This window comes from Galeopterus variegatus, unplaced genomic scaffold (assembly GCF_000696425.1).
Source record: "Galeopterus variegatus unplaced genomic scaffold, G_variegatus-3.0.2 Scaffold337, whole genome shotgun sequence".
In the NCBI taxonomy this organism is placed as follows: domain Eukaryota; kingdom Metazoa; phylum Chordata; class Mammalia; order Dermoptera; family Cynocephalidae; genus Galeopterus; species Galeopterus variegatus.
In genome coordinates, this window is record NW_007726448.1 from 199,614 (window position 1) to 216,419 (window position 16,806).

The 16,806-nt window shown below is 49.0% G+C and overlaps 1 protein-coding gene across 1 annotated transcript in view; it reads right to left on the minus strand.

Moving 5' to 3' along the window:
* The window catches only part of LOC103586435 (voltage-dependent L-type calcium channel subunit alpha-1C-like), a 500,162-nt gene that overhangs the window by 103,734 nt on the left and 379,622 nt on the right, over positions 1-16,806 (minus strand). The window contains exon 4 of the mRNA XM_008567719.1: positions 1,473-1,612. Coding sequence (XP_008565941.1) covers positions 1,473-1,612 — 140 coding nt within the window. The remainder of the gene's footprint in view (positions 1-1,472; positions 1,613-16,806) is intronic.

Genomic DNA, 16,806 nt, shown 5'->3' on the forward strand with positions numbered 1-16,806 from the left:
TGCAGTTCCAGACAATCTTATGAGACATCCAGATGGCCAGAGACAAGGAAATAACTTGTAAATGATCCTGATTCACTCTTGTGTTGTTTTCTGCAGTCAAGACTAGCGCTCCGGGGCCGGCCCGGTGGCGCACTGGATAAGTGTGCCGCTTGGGAAGCGCGGCGGCGCTCCCGCCTGAGGGTTCGGATCCCACATACAGACCGGTTCCAGCTCACCGGCTGAGCGAGGCGCGGGAGCAACACCGAGGGTTGCAATCCCGTTGCCGGTCCCCGGTCCGGTACGGGGGCAACACTGAGGGTTGCGATCCGTTGCCGGACACGGAAAAAGACAAAAGACAAAAAAAAAAAAAAAAGACTAGCACTCCGGAGATAATGAACAGTGAGTGCTCTGCCGAAGACCACAACGGCCCAGGGCACAAAAGGACTTGCCAAAAACAGGTTCACAGGATAGGAGCCTCCTGACATTCTTTGATGCTGGAGCCTGCCAGGACTCTAGGGAGTGAAAGTGCCAGGTGGCCGCCACTCACCAGGCTCAGAGTAACAATAGATCAGCTCAAAGGAGCCAGCTTGTTCTTGAAGTGGAATATGCTGTAAAGGTGTCCCTTCCTTTACAAAACAGATGAGGTGCTGAAACTTTAGCCACTGCGTTTTAATAAATCATATTTCTCACAGCATATTAGGAACAAATACTTTACGGAGAATCTATTTGTGAAGTTACTAATTTCTGATAGAGAAGCGATCATCATTTCTAAATTTTATTTCAGATTCTTTACATTGTTTTTAAAAAAGCCTTTACCGACCCTGCCTCATCTTGTACTGAAGCGGAGGTAGGTGTCTGAGAAAAGGTGTATTTGGTCTGGGTTTGGTTACCCACTACCTTGGACTTTTATAGCTCCCTGTTTTCTTCTCACTCACCTGTCCCGAGCAGTGTGATTTCTTGGGGCCACAGAACAAGGTCCACTGTAGATGTGAAGATGGGACAGGGCGTTATGTACTGGCATCCTGTGGACCACGGGTACATGCCCATGCTTGTGGACTGTACACTCACAGGTGACCTGAACTTACCCTGCTCAGTGAGACAGCAGGGAAATTAGTCAGAGGAACTGTTGGGCCAGATGTGGTAAGAGATAAAATAAAGGTCCTTAAGCAGAGGAACCTTCTCAGCTGCATAGAGGACGTGGGTTTCATTAAGAGCACTCAGATTCAACTGTGTGAGAGTGTATGTGTCTGTGTGCACATGAACACGCACTCAGCTCCATGCACGTGGGAGCAGTGGTAGGTGGGGGGGTGCTATTAGGTAATAGCTCTGTCCCTTTGGAGAAAGTCTGAATTCAAAGTGATTTTTAACAGATCCTTTCATCTTGCACAAATCTCAGTAAAGTTATGACCAAATCAAAAAAAGACATGAATACAGAAGGAAAAAGAGGTATGTATTGCTAAAGTGAAGGAAAAGAGAAAGACAGTTATACTTACCCCACCACCACTATTATAAAATCTAGTAAATTCCAACCATTGCGGAGGTAAGCGTTGGGGTGAAAGAGAAGTCCATAGGCTATTACTTTTAAAAATGCTTCCACAGTAAAAATGATGAGAAAGAGATATTCCACTCGTTCCTAAGAAATGAAAATAGAAAAGAGAGAAAAACAAATCATCAGGTTGGGGATTTGGAAAGTTCTGAACCAGCAGATCTCACAACTAGATGGAAGCAAATGCTAGCCTCTCCCATCCCGTGGTAGGACCTAGGGGGACACTGGGTGGGACCCCCAAGCCAAATTAGCAACTCTGTTAGCACTCCAATCCATTGAGCATTAAAGATTTTTTTTTAACTTCAAAAGTCCCCTGATAAATACAAATATTATGGTGGTAGAAAATAGTTTTTCAAAACATCTTATTTAATCAGTTGACATTTTATTGTGTCTTCACAGAAGAGAACTTGTCATGTCTTGATCTAAAGGGAAACGACACCAGGTCAGAGGAGAAGGAGGCTGAGAGAGGGGTGGAGCAGAACCACGGGAACACTGTGCCTTGATTCTGTGGCAACAAACCCTGAAGATCATGGACATGGTCGTGGGGAGGGTACTAGCTTAGTTCTCCAAAATTACAGAGTCAAAACACAGCCAGAAAGAAACCAAGATGTCGGAGGTCTCAGCAGCCAAAACAGAGGCAGTCTGCTTCCATACACTGATCTAGCAATTTGAAATATCTTTCTTGAGAAAATAAAACTCTTTGTCGAAAGACATAGATAAGGTCAGCAGAGAAAATCAGCATTTTGAGGATGGAGGTGGGCAGGGGGTGGGGAATGGAAAGGCCCATCTCTTCTCAAGGAGTGGAAGGTCGTCTTTTCCTCCCCCCGCCACCTTGAAGAAGGGCTTTGCATTTAAGGATTGCAGCTCCTGTCCCCAGGAGCCCACACTTAACAGGACAAACTCATTGGCTCAACTGGAGCGAGCCAACTCTGTGCTGATTCACTTGCCTCCCTCGCCACTAATTGCTTTCTCTCACCCACATCCCTGAGCAGAGCTTAATGTCCCCCCAGGTGAGGACTGCCTGGATACCTTCATGCTCCACCACCCACCTCTGCAGAAGCCTCAGCAGAGTCACAAAACCCCTGTCCACACTGTACTGGGGCACAGGCCCTCCAATGTGGACAGGCCCATCCACAGCCCCCAGGAAACACCTGGCTCAGAGCCCCCAGACCCATTTTCCCCTCCTCTGCTAGGTCAGGAGGAGCTCACTGAAGACCTCCAGGTCCACCCACACTTTAGAGTGGAGGTGCTGCCAGGAAGGCCCACCTCTTCCACCTGGACTGCTGGGAGGGAGCTCCAAGACCAGGCATTGGGAGCCAGACAGGAAGCTCCATGGGGAGAGGCCAGGCCAGGCCACACAGGCGGCCTGTGCTCCCATTTACTCTTTCCCGATACTCAAGACATTTAGAGGGCACTGCCTTACTGTGTCCAGCTCTGGGTGAAGCAGTTTGAGGATGCCAAGTTAAAAACTGCAGAATTTTGAGCCCCATCCAGACCTACTGAAGTAGGCCTCCTGGCTGTGGAGCATGGAAATGTGCAGTATAGACAACTCCCAGGTGTTTCTGAGACACCCTGAAGTTTAAGAACCATTGGCCCATGTGCTGGTGAGAGCCCAGATCAGGCAGTAACAGTGGGAGGGAGAAGAGGAGTCACGTTTAATCAGCACCTCAGAGGAGACCAATCTTTTGAGTCCTGCCCATTTTAGCAACATGAAGAAGGTCTGGGGAGGTGGCTGCCTTGGGGCTGTGATCCAGAAACAAATCACAGCATGTGGGAGCCTCCAGTCTTTAAAATCAGGTGATACTTGGTTAAAATGCACAACAGGGCAGTGTCAAAAGGGAAAACACGTTACAAAAGGGCACAAGAGGAAGCTTGTGGAAGGTGGGAGAGGAGGAGCAAACAGCCACTCAGCCCCAGTCTCCACGCACCCCCACTCCCATGATGGCTCAGAGCTTCCATGCTCAGCACCAGATGACAGGGCCATCCCATCACTGCCCCAGAAACCTCCATGGAAACTCACAAAATTGGAGCTGGGATGAGAAGGGATGAGAAGGGAAGAGAAGGAAAGGGAAACAAACAAAAGCTGGATACCCAGCAGGTGTCACATGTGCTAGCTGCTCTTACACTTCCATCCCTTACCCACCCACAGCCACTCACCATTGGGGTGGCACACCAGCTGAATGATCAGGAAGTGACACTGGAGCTCATCTGGGTAATCTAGACAATGAGCTTGCCAGGAGAGGTGGCACTCAAGCACAGGGTCCCTCCTCCCCTTGGTGGGGAGAATAGCAGTATTCCAAGGCTCTGAGGGCCCTAGTGCTGGGAATATGCATTCCCAGACAGCTCCTGTAAACAATGCACCCCAATTCAGACTGCCTGGCACCAAGGAGTCTGTTTTTCCCTCACCAACAAGGTGGCTTTCCCTTGTCTGCTTGCCCTATGAAAAGAGAGAGCCACGGGTGAGGGTCCCTCTGTGAGGATGCCCACCCACACTCCGGCCCAGCAGGATCTCTTTGTGTGGTGGAAAGACTGGGGAGTCTATGACTGTTCTTATTGACCTCTGGCCTTTGTAAGTCTCCCAATAAAGCCTATTCTTTAATCCATGCCATGTGACATCTGTCCCACACCCTGGTATATAACACATGGAGACCTAGAAGGACCCGCCCCACATGACAGTGAGTCATTCAATCAAACATTCACAAACACATTTATGTATGTGCTGGGTGCTGGAGATTAGAGAAAAAGGGCTCAGAAACTGACCTCAAGGATCTCCTGGTAGAGTGGGGGCAAAAGGACAGAGGACTGCCCCACAGTGGGGAGTGGTATCTGGGGCAAGCACAGTTGACTGCAGATGGACTTGCCAGAGTCAGGATCTCTAGGGCGAATCTTGAAAGATGAAGAGTTGTCCAGGAGAAGAAGATTAGGGGGTGGGGGCAGTGAAGCAGGGGGTCACGCATTCCAGGTAGAGGGAGAACTAAGGAGACGGAAGCGTAGAGAGCTCCAGGAATGCAAATGTGTGATGGGGATGGAGTGAAGGGTGCTGAGGGAACAAGCTGGAGGGCGGGAGGAGGAGGACCAGGGCCTGCAGCCATGCCTGGACGCTTGGATTTCAATCCAAGGAGACCAGAAGTGACCTGGTCGGGTGTGCACTGCAGTCTGGCACTAGCTGAAGAATGGAGGGGCGGGGGTGGGGGGGGAGTGACCCATGCAGAGATCATGGAAGCTGGAGCCATGGCAGAGACAGTGGGATTGCTGAGATATAGGTGGATTGAGAACTATCAGGGATGCATGCTGGTTTCTGGTTGCATACTGTGTTGGGGGAAGGGTCAGTGTAGAGAAGATGGGTACTACCCTCACCCTGAGGTTTCTAATTTGGGTGACTGTGTGGACAGTTAGGCCTCTCACTGAAGCAAGGGACTTTAGGCAGAGTAAGGTGCAGACAGACTTGCTAAATTGGAGATACTGGTGACCAGACATACCGAGGTGGGCTTGGTGCAGAGTCCAGCTTACAGGGGGCTGAATGAGGTTGCCCTGCCAGAGTGTGCAGACTAAAGAGAGAAGAGCTGAGGCTGGAACCAACTCAGTGAGGAACAACCACTACAAAGCCCAATCTGAATGCCTGTCCCATCAGAAACCTCATGCCCAAAAAAGCCCCTTCACATTGTGGGAATTTATCTCCAGGCAGAAGTTACAGGATCCTGCTTAAAGCCATGGTGTCTGACATGAAGGAATCTTAAATACTACCTAATTAACCTCCCCATCTGAAAAACTAGGATACTGATATACTGAGGCCAGGGAGGTACGTGCTGAGGGTAGGAAATCAGATTTCCTGACCTTCAGTCCAAAGGTCCGTTCATCTGATCTTGCCTCCTTGGGTACCAGAAAAACATTTTTCACGGGTCCCCACCTATCCCCAAAGACATGGCTTTGAAATGTTCAGACTCCTTATGCTAAGTTGTTTAAGAATCTGTGCTAGCCATCACCCATGTCAGTATTTCCCAAAGTGAGAAAACCACTGGAAGACTTTAAATGGTACACAGAGAGAAAGCATTTGTAAACACTTCAAAGCTATTACCTTCTCAATTTTTTTCCAATCCTTCTGATTACATAAGAAGAAAAACGTCAGTTTGGTGCTAGATTGGCTAGTGTCTCTCTAATGCTTACTAATCTCCCTTTCTTTTTTTTTTTTTTTGTCTTTTGTCTTTTTCCGTGTCCAGCAACGGATCGCAACCCTCAGTGTTGCCCCCGCACCGGACCGGGGACCGGCAACGGGACCGCAACCCTCGGCGTTGCTCCCGCGCCTCGCTCAGCCAGTGAGCGGGAGCCGGTCTGTCTGTATGTGGGATCCGAACCCTCAGGCGGGAGCGCCGCCACGCTTCCCAAGGCAGCGCACTATCCAGTGCGCCACCGGGCCGGCCCAGTAATCTCCCTTTCTAACAAAGACCTGATCAGAGACCTTGGCAGAAAAGAGCATCTAGCAAGAATGTAACACCATTTTATTTTCATTAAACTTATTTTTACTGTTACTTCTTACTTAGAGCAAATAATTTTTCATTTAGGATAATGACAAGATTTCCTTTTAAAATGAATTTGGGTTGCCAAGTATTAACTATTCAATATTTAAAATAAAAGAAGGGGTCTGGACAAGAATCCAGAGAAGGGGCAGCTGCCATTTGTTGAGAAGTCTGGGACCCAGTTACTGCAGCGTGTGAATGTGTGTGGGGCAGAATGTTGCAAGAAGCAGTGTCATTCACTCTGACCTCAGAGCCATGAATGCTCTTATGGAATTACTTTAAAAAACAAACAAAAAACCTTAAGTGAAACAGCTTGGCTAATCCTTTCAAAGTATGCATAATATTGCTATAGAAACATCTACAGGCAGGTATTAATGGAGAGAAGAGCAAAAGTTGGTCAGAGCCTATTCTCACTGATGCCAGGGGCCCACAGTGAGCACAGTCTCCTCAATTCTGAGGCCAGAAGTCTGTGTACCTTCCTGAATCCTGAGTGGCCTCAGAGCTCACTGAGAAGAAACCAAATATTCAGCGTGTAAACAGACCCCTTCTGTGATCTTCGAAACTGGGAAACCTTGGAAGCCAACCTGGAATGGCCTAAGATTCCCATTCCTACTATTCTGTGTTAAGGTTGGAAAAACTGCAGAGAGAGGATGGGTCATGGAACTCGAGCATGGAAGCACCCAGACTCTCATAGGAGCAAATGTGCTGGAATGGATACCCTATAAGGGGTGGCTCCCACCTGCCTTGGGGCAGGCACGAGGACTTTGCCTTGCAGATGGCTCCTGTCTTCTCCCTTCCTATCATTCCTCTTCCAATCCAATTCTATTTTCCCCTCACTGCTTCCTTTCTACTTCCATCCTCTTCTCCCTTTCTTTTCTCTCTCCCTGCTCATTTCTTAGGTCTACTGCTGGCAACTGGGGGCCCAAGTCGCGCCCATGTCTGAAATATTTAGGAGAACTCAGTGGAGAGCTAGCCCCAGTTCCAGGGATCATGATGCCTTCTGAACACCTGTGGAGCTAATCAGACACTGATGAGTGCAGGCTATCTTAATTTTCCACTTATCTTCTCATGTATACATATCCTATCTTTTCAACTACACTATAAGCTCCTAGAGGACAGACTCAATAATCTTTTGGTGGAAACAACCTTGATTCTGGCACCAACTGGCTGTGTGTCCTTGGGCAAGTCACTTTATTTCTCTGGTCTGTTTTCTCATCTGTAAAAGGACTTAAAGACAGTGCTGCAGAGATCCCCAGGCTTCCACAGGCTGCTTTCAGGGCAGGTATAGGTAAGGGGAAGGCTGAGTAAGTGGGGCTTCGGCTACCCACCCCCTCTTGAACCAGAGCAGCACCATTTAACCTTCATGTGGAGTTGTCCAACGGTCCTAACACAGTTTACAGAGCCCAGGGAGCCAATACAATGAGGTGTGAGCAGAGAACATACAAGAAAGGAGTAGCTACCTCTTACTGACTGCTCTGGAAGACTTTTATCGACTTTATATGTTGGGTCCTGCATAAGATTTTATTTGAGAAGAGAGATCACTGCTTTTTTTCAGAATCCCACTTCCAACATGGTAGGTGATTTCCAAAGTCCCTCCAAAATTCTTTGGTGTGTGAGGACGTCAGTCCCTGGTCTGTGAGCAGTTCTACCTGAGGCATAGTTAGAGTCCAGGCCACAGAATGGGATGAAGAGTTCCTCCTCTTCTCTCCTTCTCCTCATTGTTCTGAATATCACCATAAATGCAAATAGATTTTTTTAAAATAAAAAATATCCTTCGTTAATATTAATATTTGTGCGTGAGGGGAAAACAGGCTCTTTATGAGGAGAAGCCATGCCAGGGTAGATCTCTTAGGACAAGGACAATCGTGGAGAGGCTGACATGTCTATTCAGGCACGCACATTTCTGCAGCATGCACGCACGGTAGAGCCAGGAGATCCCCTCTACCCTGTGTTGAATACTATATGGCTTATGCTGCTATGTAACAGACCCAGGGTGTGAGAATTCGAAACAAGAGAGCCTGTGTGTACCCACTTAAATTTATGCAAGTGTATTTAACAAAGCTGCCAAGAACTCTACACCACACAGGATTAACGAGAAGCCCAGTTGTACAATTCCATCTCAGTATAAGGTACAAAGACAACAAACACAACACTAATACTTCAAGCAGCATGTTGTATCCCAGACTGTATCGTAACATAAGTACCATTCAGCCAACCTCCAAATGCAGTCCCCTGCCTATTCTCTAACCAAGAGACAAAGAAACTGTGACTCCTTAGCTCCTCCCTCTCCAATACTCTCACAGATTTGTTGAGTGTGCTGCAAATGTTTCCCGAGTCTGCTCTGCCCACACCACTTGCTGCCCTGCCCTCTCAGGACACTGGTAGAATTGTGGGTTATAACAAGCTGGAGGAACAACCAGGACACACATTCCAACCTCCTGTTGCAGAAGTGAGACCAGTCCAAGGCCACACATCTCACCTATGTGATGAGCACTTGAGTTTCTCAATGGCTGGCATGAAACCCTGTGTTACTGTGCCCAACTGGGGCCCTGGGCAGGTAAAGGGCCGTCTACAAGGTACAGCTGGGCAGGTGGGCAGCAGGAACCCCATACTAACACTCTCCTTCCTCCTGGGGCCTCTATAGGTACCTGAAATTCAGCCATTAGAAAGCCTTCCTTCCATCAACAGAGGAATGGATAAACAAAATGTGACACATACACACAATAGAATATTATTTGCCTTAAAAAGAAATGAAATTCTCACACATGCTACGACATGGACAAACCATGAAAACTTTACACTGAGTGAAAGAAGCCAGTCACAAAAAGACAATATTGCATAATTCCACTTACATGAAATATCTCAAATAGGCAAATTCACGGAGATAGAAAGTAGATGAGAGGTTACCAGGGGCCGGGGGAGGGGAGAAATGGGGAGTTACTGCTTAATGGGTACAAGGTTTTTGTTTGGAGGGATGAAAAACTTTGTAAAGAGTGATGATTGCACAACATTGTGAATGTAATTAATGTGACTGAACTGTACACTTAAAAATGGTTACACTGTTCTCTGAATTTTATGTATATATATTTTTCCACAATAATAATAATAAAAAGCATTCTTTTGGATCTTAAAGGTTTTCTGATCTGTAAGGGTCTCCATCTAAAATACCTGACATCATGTTTAAACCTGTATCAGCTGCACCTTAACAGGGAACACAGCCTATTGTAGTGGGACCATAGACAGATGTCTGGATTGGGAAGGGGGCTGGGCAGGGGGGTTGGCCCTGAAGACCACTGCTTTCACTTTATAATCACACAAGGGCCTTATTCGGAAGCCTCCTTTAGAAGGTGCCTGGTGGATCAGCTGGTCTGGCCTTATACTCAAGACATTCTAATAAAGAGAAGAGAGCAGGAAAAACCATTTAAAAGTCTAAGAGTAAAGCAGCCTCAAAAAGAACAATTCACCTATTTTTGAGGGCAAGTAGCAGTTGAGGCTGGGTGAGTTGAAAAGTATGCTAGTTTCATTGGTTTTTACAGAAGCTCAGTTAAAAAAAAATCCTCCCCAGACTGATCTATTGCTCTGTGCTTGTGCATGATGCTAAGTCGACATGACATTTCCACTTATCAGTTTCTTGCATTTATGTCTTCTTCCCTGGAGGCTGCCTGGCCTCACACGTGGGGCATTTGACCAGCCAGCCTCTGCCACACTGTGGCCTGCCTTGCCCTCTTGGAGTTGAAAGGAAGCCCAAGTGCCACGGGCCAGCCTCCTGCCCACGGCAGAACCCCTCCTCCATTCAGGGCCATCATTTCCTTACAAGGAAAGAAACATCCTGTCCCAGGCATCTCTGGCTGTCAGAGTTAAGCTGTAGCCCTTCCTCTTCAAGGAGCTCGTGGTGGCTCACGGATATTACCTTTTCTCTGGGGGTAATGGAGTGGAGAGGGTGACAGATATTATGAATCAGGGCTGAATTACTCCTGGGCACAGTGACCTGTGGGCTCGTAGGTAATTTCCCAAGTTGGGGGAAGGTGCTGCAGTGGCCTGAACAGTCTCTGCTAACTGCCCACATTCTCTGCAGGAGTTAGACCAGCACCTGGCCCAGGGAACAGGACCCCTTCTGTCTGCCTCATGCCACTGCCTATCCCTATTCAAGCCCCCATCACTGGTGGTTTGGATATTAAATCAGCTTTCTAACTGTCTTGTTGACACCTGGGTGCTTTTACCGCTCAAAACCCTTCATTGGCTCCCCTCTGCCCTTAAAATGGCATCTAGCCTCTTGGTTCCAAGGTCTATCACAATCCAACCCCATCTGTCCCCTCAGTCACATCCCTGGCCGCCTCCCTGTGCTCCAGCCACGCCAAAGGCTCACCACACCCAAACCAGGCAGTTCTCTCCTTCATGCCCTTCCCATCCCCGCGTCTTTCACCACCTGCATCTCCTCTCCTCATCGTCCAAGGTGTGACTCAGTTGCCGTCACCTCGTCTGGACTTCTCCCCCCCCACCTGCCTCCCTTGCCCCCGTGGGGGTGGAATTGGCTAGCCCTGCCTCAGCTGCAGCACCCTTCTTCATGTTACCATTATAGCACGTGTTACAACATGCGTGTTCCCTATATTCTTCTCCCCTCCAGGGACAGAGCACCTGCAGATCAGAAGCAAGTGTCTTTATTACCTTCGGTTAAGAGGTGTCTTTAAATGACAGGCGCAGTGACAGAAGAGAAAGGGCTGTGGAGTCACACACACCTGGCATCAAATTGTTTCCCTATGACAAGCTACATAATCTTTCCAAACTTTGGTTTCTTCACCAGTGAGGCAGGAATAATTATACCTACCCATGGGTAATTTTGAGAATTAGAAATCACACAGAGCTGTCACTCAGAGGGTAACTACTGTCATTCCTGGAGCTACACACACAGTGGCTGGCACACACTAGGTGTTCAGCACACATATGTGGAGTCTGTGTCCTCCCAGAGGTCCTGGTCTTGCCTGCTCCCAGGGGGCAGCTGAGCGGTCAGCAGCACCAGCCCTGTTGCCTCTCTGCATCCTCTCCCTCCCTGGTGACATCAGCTGTCCTGGCCTCTAGGTGGTGGCACAACTCACTGTCCTCCTTTGATCTTCTTCACTTCAACAAAAACTAGACTTGAGGCCCCATATCTGCTATTATCAAATCCACTTAAAAGATAAAAACTCCTCTGTGTCCTGCTTGCTGGGCTCCCGCCTCCCCAGCCAAGATCTTCTGGAACAGTCTCCATCGTGGCGTTAGCAGCTCACTCTGCAGCTCATGCACTCTGCCTGTGACTCTGGAAACTGTCTGTCCCTTGCCTCTTGAAGGGACTTATTCCACTATGGTGAATGAGGATGGTCGGTGTTCTCCAGGAACAGAGGTCCCCATGGATTTAGGTTTGCTAACTGCATGATAAACACCACAGTGCAAACACACTGGACAATTGTTTACAAGGCACTTCTCATCCATTTTTATGTTGAGTCTCATGACTGCCTGTGAAGCAGGAAGGGCAGGTACTTTCCTCCTCCTCTTCCTCCCACTTCTTTTTCCTCCTCATCATAACATGACCACGACCACCACCACCAGCACGATCATTGCCATCACCATTATCATCACTGTCATCACCACCACCCTTCATTACCACCACAACCACCATCACATCCACCACCGTCACCATCACCACCACCGCCATCACCATCATCACAACCACTATCACCATTACCACCACCAGCACCATCACCACCATCACAACCACCATCATTATTAACATCATCACCACCGCCATCACCACCACCATTTCCACCACCTCTACCATCACCACCATTATCACTGCCACCATCTCTACCACCACCACCACTTTCCCCTCTACCTTCTCCACCATCACCACCTCCATCACCACCACCACCATCACCACCAACCATTACCACCATCATCGTCACCACCACCACAACCACCATCGTTATTACACCATCACCATCATCACCATCATCACCACTGCCATCACCACCATTATCACTGCCACCATCCTTACCATCACCAACAGCTCCATCATAACTACCATTAACAACAGTCTAAGCCTGGACACTTTAGTCCTAATCTTAACAGTAACTCTGCATGATAAAGAAAAAATGTTATCTCCAATATATAAATGAGCACACTGATCAAAGAGATACGGTAATCTTCCATAAAGCCATGCAGCTAGTAAATGGTACAGCCAGGACTCTAACGTTTTCCCCACTGTTTGTAGTTATAGAGAAAGCTGGACTCTACCAACTCACCCATCAACTACCCAGAGCCCCTACCTGGCATCTCTGCCAAAATAGAAAGTGTGCTGGGGCTTTGTTGGGGCTGTACCAAATGCCTAATTTTTGTGCAGAATCCAGCAATGTTAAGCAAGCATTTGACACTCAGAGCCCACCCAGCCAAGGGCACTCTGCATTCCCACTGATGGTGTTTGAATATGTGGCTGCAATGCGTCATGTGCTGGCTACCCCACAGACCCCCAGAGTCTCTTTCCACTGCTGGTCACACCTGGCCACCACCCTGTGAGGAGCACTGCTACCACTAGTCTAATCCAGCTTATGTTATCCCCTTCCTCTCCTCCATCCATGGGCTTTGGAAGCAGCATGTGACCCAACCTTGCCAATGAGGCATGAAGGGAAATTTTCTCACTGATTCAAAAGGACAGAGAGGCATACAGGCTTAAAAGAAAGTACTATAATCCCTTCTTTAGCTGGACACACTCATGTCTGTGAAGTCTGGAACTGTGGCAGCCATCTGGGGACCCTGAGGCCTACTAGTTGAGGACAAGAGCAACATGCTTGGGGTGGCCAAGAGAAAAGGTTGCTGCTCAGTGCTTCCACCCACTGTCAGCCATGGGGGCACATTAGAACTAAGCTTAGTCTCACCCAGCCAGAAAAGGCAGGATCCCCAAAACACTGGAGGACAAATGTTTCTCTGTCTCCCTGTTAGCTCCTGCCTGTACGTGAGATGCTTATTTCAGATTATGGTCTCAGACTAGATCTAGAGAGATTAGCCCAAATCCCCATCAGAGGGTAGCCCATGTAATTCTGTGCGTAGCCTCTCGTTACAGCACTGTGCAGCTAAAGGATAAGGCAAAAATGAGGCAGTCACAGTCCAGTCCTTAAAGAGGCCAGGGACAGGAGCCAAGGCACAGAGATGCAGATCTGGTACTTCCCTCCCTAGTGTGGTTTTTTTCTTACCTTCAAAAGATGAAGAAATTCCTACGCAGGGAATTTTTGAGCAAGGAACTTTCTGGAATTTCACTTTGATCATGCCCCTTCCCTCCTCAAGAACTTAGGAGGATTTCCTATTCCTAGCTCATCGGACCCCAATTCTCTGCTTGACTCTCCCTCCCTCCCTGTGTGCCTTGTCTTCTCCCAGCATCTAAACTGTTCAAGTTAAGAGGGCGCTCCTGGCCTACCTCTTTCCATTCCAGCCTCTGTGGCCCCTTGCTGGAAACTTCTTCCTTCCTCCAGGGCCAGCTGGACTCCTCATCCTGTTAGAGGTTCCAGGCCTCTCTATCTCCTTTTCTGCGGGCCACTGCAGGCTTACCAACAGTCTGACTGTGCTGCTCCTTTGGGATATTTATAAAACAGGCTGCAGGGTCATATATAAGTTCTCTGATGGCAGCAAGTGCCCTAGACCTCTCTCCCCCTTCAGGAGTGTGAGCACACTGAGGGCAGGAACACACTGTCATGATCTTCCTCTGTTCCTCATGGTGCTGGGTACGGTGCCAGGAGACCGAAGGCTAACAGGACCCTCCCTGTGGAACTGGAAGGATGCAGCAAGCCATCAAGGCTGATCCCCACAAAGCCTCCTGTTCTTGCAGCACTCCTGGTTGATGGCGTGCTTTCAGGTCCCAGCTGTCTGTCATCCAGCTTTTGCTGTGCAACTCCAGGCCACCGCGGAGGACTGACTGCCTTCTTCCAAGGCACCCCCCCTCCCCATGGCAATTAAAACCAGCAGCACCCCCAGGACATTGCAGTATTGTCAACACGGACAGCACGCACTGAGGGTCAACCCCGAGGGCGCTGGAGTGTAGGGCTGCCCCCAGTGGCTCCAGGCAAGGTGGCAGGAAAGACAGCACCATGGAGAGAGAAGGTAACACAGCACAGGGCCACATGTGCTGCTTGCCAGATGAGGACTGCAGGCAACAGGCAGCTCAAGGGTTTGGAGAAAAGGCGATTGCCAGGGGCTGGCAGGCAGGACCTGTGGTATGAGCTGGGCCTGAGGGGTGGGGAGAGGGGAGGAGACCACACAATGGCCTGGGTAAAGTGGGGTGACCTCCACGTGGGAAGTCGAGTTCCCCAGGAGAAACAGGGGACTTTGCACCATGGGAGACAAAAGTGGATAGACAGGTAAGGTTTAAATGAGAGCAGCTCCTGAGTGACAGGATCAAGAGTTTGCATGTCATACTGAGAAGCCGTACCCAGGATTTAAGGGCCATGGTGACTCAGAATGATGATGGTTTGTGATCAAAGGGTAACATGTGACAAGCTATGTTTTAGGAAGATAAATATGAAAAGCCATCTGTAGATGGACTACACTCAAGTGGGGAGACCAGGAATGAGACGATGACAGTTGAACCAGAGAGGGAAGCACCAGAGGGAGAGAAAAGACAGTGATCCATCCAGAAAATGGTGTGGCTTGAGGTAGGCCGAGCGGGACTATCTAACATGATATTAAGACCTCATTCAGAATGTCTGGAAGAATGAAAGTATCCCACACGGCAACAGGGCAAAAGTGGGCACTGGCCCCGGCCAGCATGGCAGTGTGGCCATGCCAGCAAGCTCACTGGACTGCAGTTTCTTTATCTGCCAAGTGCGAGGTTTGGCGGGGTAGTCTTCACTCCTCTTCCTGGGTTCGGCTAGAAGGCAACCTGGCATAGTGGGATTTCCATGGCACTGGAAGGAGACAGATCTGAGTTTTAAATTTTAGAACTTCCATGACTGTCATACCTTGGACACATCCTTAATATGCCTCCATTTCTTTAGTTATAAAATGGAGATAGTATCTTCCTGTAGCAACTCTTTAGGGATTAACAGGAAAACGTACACTAATATGATAAACAGGAAATAGTTAAGAAACGTGCCCTTCTCCAACCCCCAATGATTCTAGAATTCCCTGGAGTCTGAGCTGTTCATTCCAGACATGGTGAAGATGTGACATGACCAAGAGACGCAACAGTGTCACGTGGACATGCGCACAGCTGGTGAGAGGAGGTGGGTGGGCCAGGGCTGACGGTGTGGGCTTCAGAAGCCATCTGCACGGATGAAGCAGTGATGCCTGTGTGACATCCACTCTCAAAGAAGAGTGAAGTCATGGGAGCAGAGTAGAAGGGCCCAGGAAGGGGATGCTGGCGAGGGGGCCCAATGTAAGGGGTTCTCAAGACCGTAACAATTTTTGCCATGTCCATGCATGGATAGCATTGTTTACTTAATATTTTTTCTTTAAATCAACTCACTTTTCTTGTATAAACACTAGAAAGGAAACTTTATCAGCAGCACCACTATTGCTGCTTGTCATGATAAGAGGTAACAGTAAGATAACGACTGAAAATGTGTGTCCATGTGCTACCTAAACTTGTCTCACATGCCATCCAAGGCACCCACTCCACACCTGGGGAACTCTGGGCTCAGGGAAGTCCCTTGGAAAGATCACACTTAATCCAGGTGGCTCCAGAAGGTAGGAGGAAGGAAGCAGGGCTAATCAGTGGAAATTCTGTCTTAAAGGAAGAATTCCCTAGAGTTGGAGGTCTCCAACATGGGGAGGGCATCCTCTGGAGGCTGTGTGCACCAGGTACCGGTGTGGGCGTGTCGAGACTGTGATCACCTGTAGTTGTGGATTCAGCCAATGGAGCCTCAGATAGAGTCACACACCTCCAAGATCCCTCTGGTGACCACCAGTCCTTGATGCCATGAGTAGTGCTCACAATCATGAGAGAGAAAGGAGCAAAGGAAGGAAATGAAGGAATGAGTGAATGGGGGAGTGGATGGGTGGATGGATGGGGAGGCTGAGAGGGCTGTTCATCAAGGCGGACGTGGATCCAGGCCAGTGCAGGGCTGGAGTCTTAGCTGCCCCTCCTCCCCATCCACCTGGGCTTGCCCAGGCCTAAGACTGTTCTGGGTCTTGTGGCCCACAAGAGGCTCTTCCCCTGCAGGATGCCTCTGGCTCCGTGCACACTGCTATACCACATGCTTTCTGTCTCAGCTCCTCTGCCCTGCCTTTTGTGCTGAGACAGGCACAGGGGTACCATCTATCCAGGCTCCTTAAAAACTGACAGGCGAGGAAATAAAATGCCCACTAGCCCACCAGTGGCAGCCTGGACACACTTCCCATATGGCAGAGAGACATTAGCATGCACATCAAATTCAGCAAAACAGAGCCTCCTTCAGGCAGCCAGCCTCCCCTGATGTCGGCTACTGGGGATAGGGACTCTCCCTGCCTATGCAGCAGCAGGCTACCATCCCTGAAGGAACACTTCCCCTCACCCCAGCCTCAGAGTCTGCTTTGTTTGCGCTCTCGATGCCCCGAAAGCTGCAGAAGACCAACAGGTTCTGAGCTGTACAGCAAATACCTGGGCACAGAGCATCAGGGCCAGCAGGAAACTGAAACTCACCTGACCCAATGCCATAGTTTTCTGGATGTGGACAGTAAGGCACAAAGAGGGGGAAAGCCTTGCCCAAAGCCACAGAGCTACATAATATAAATGACATGGTAATAAGGCTTACTGATACACTCCATTTA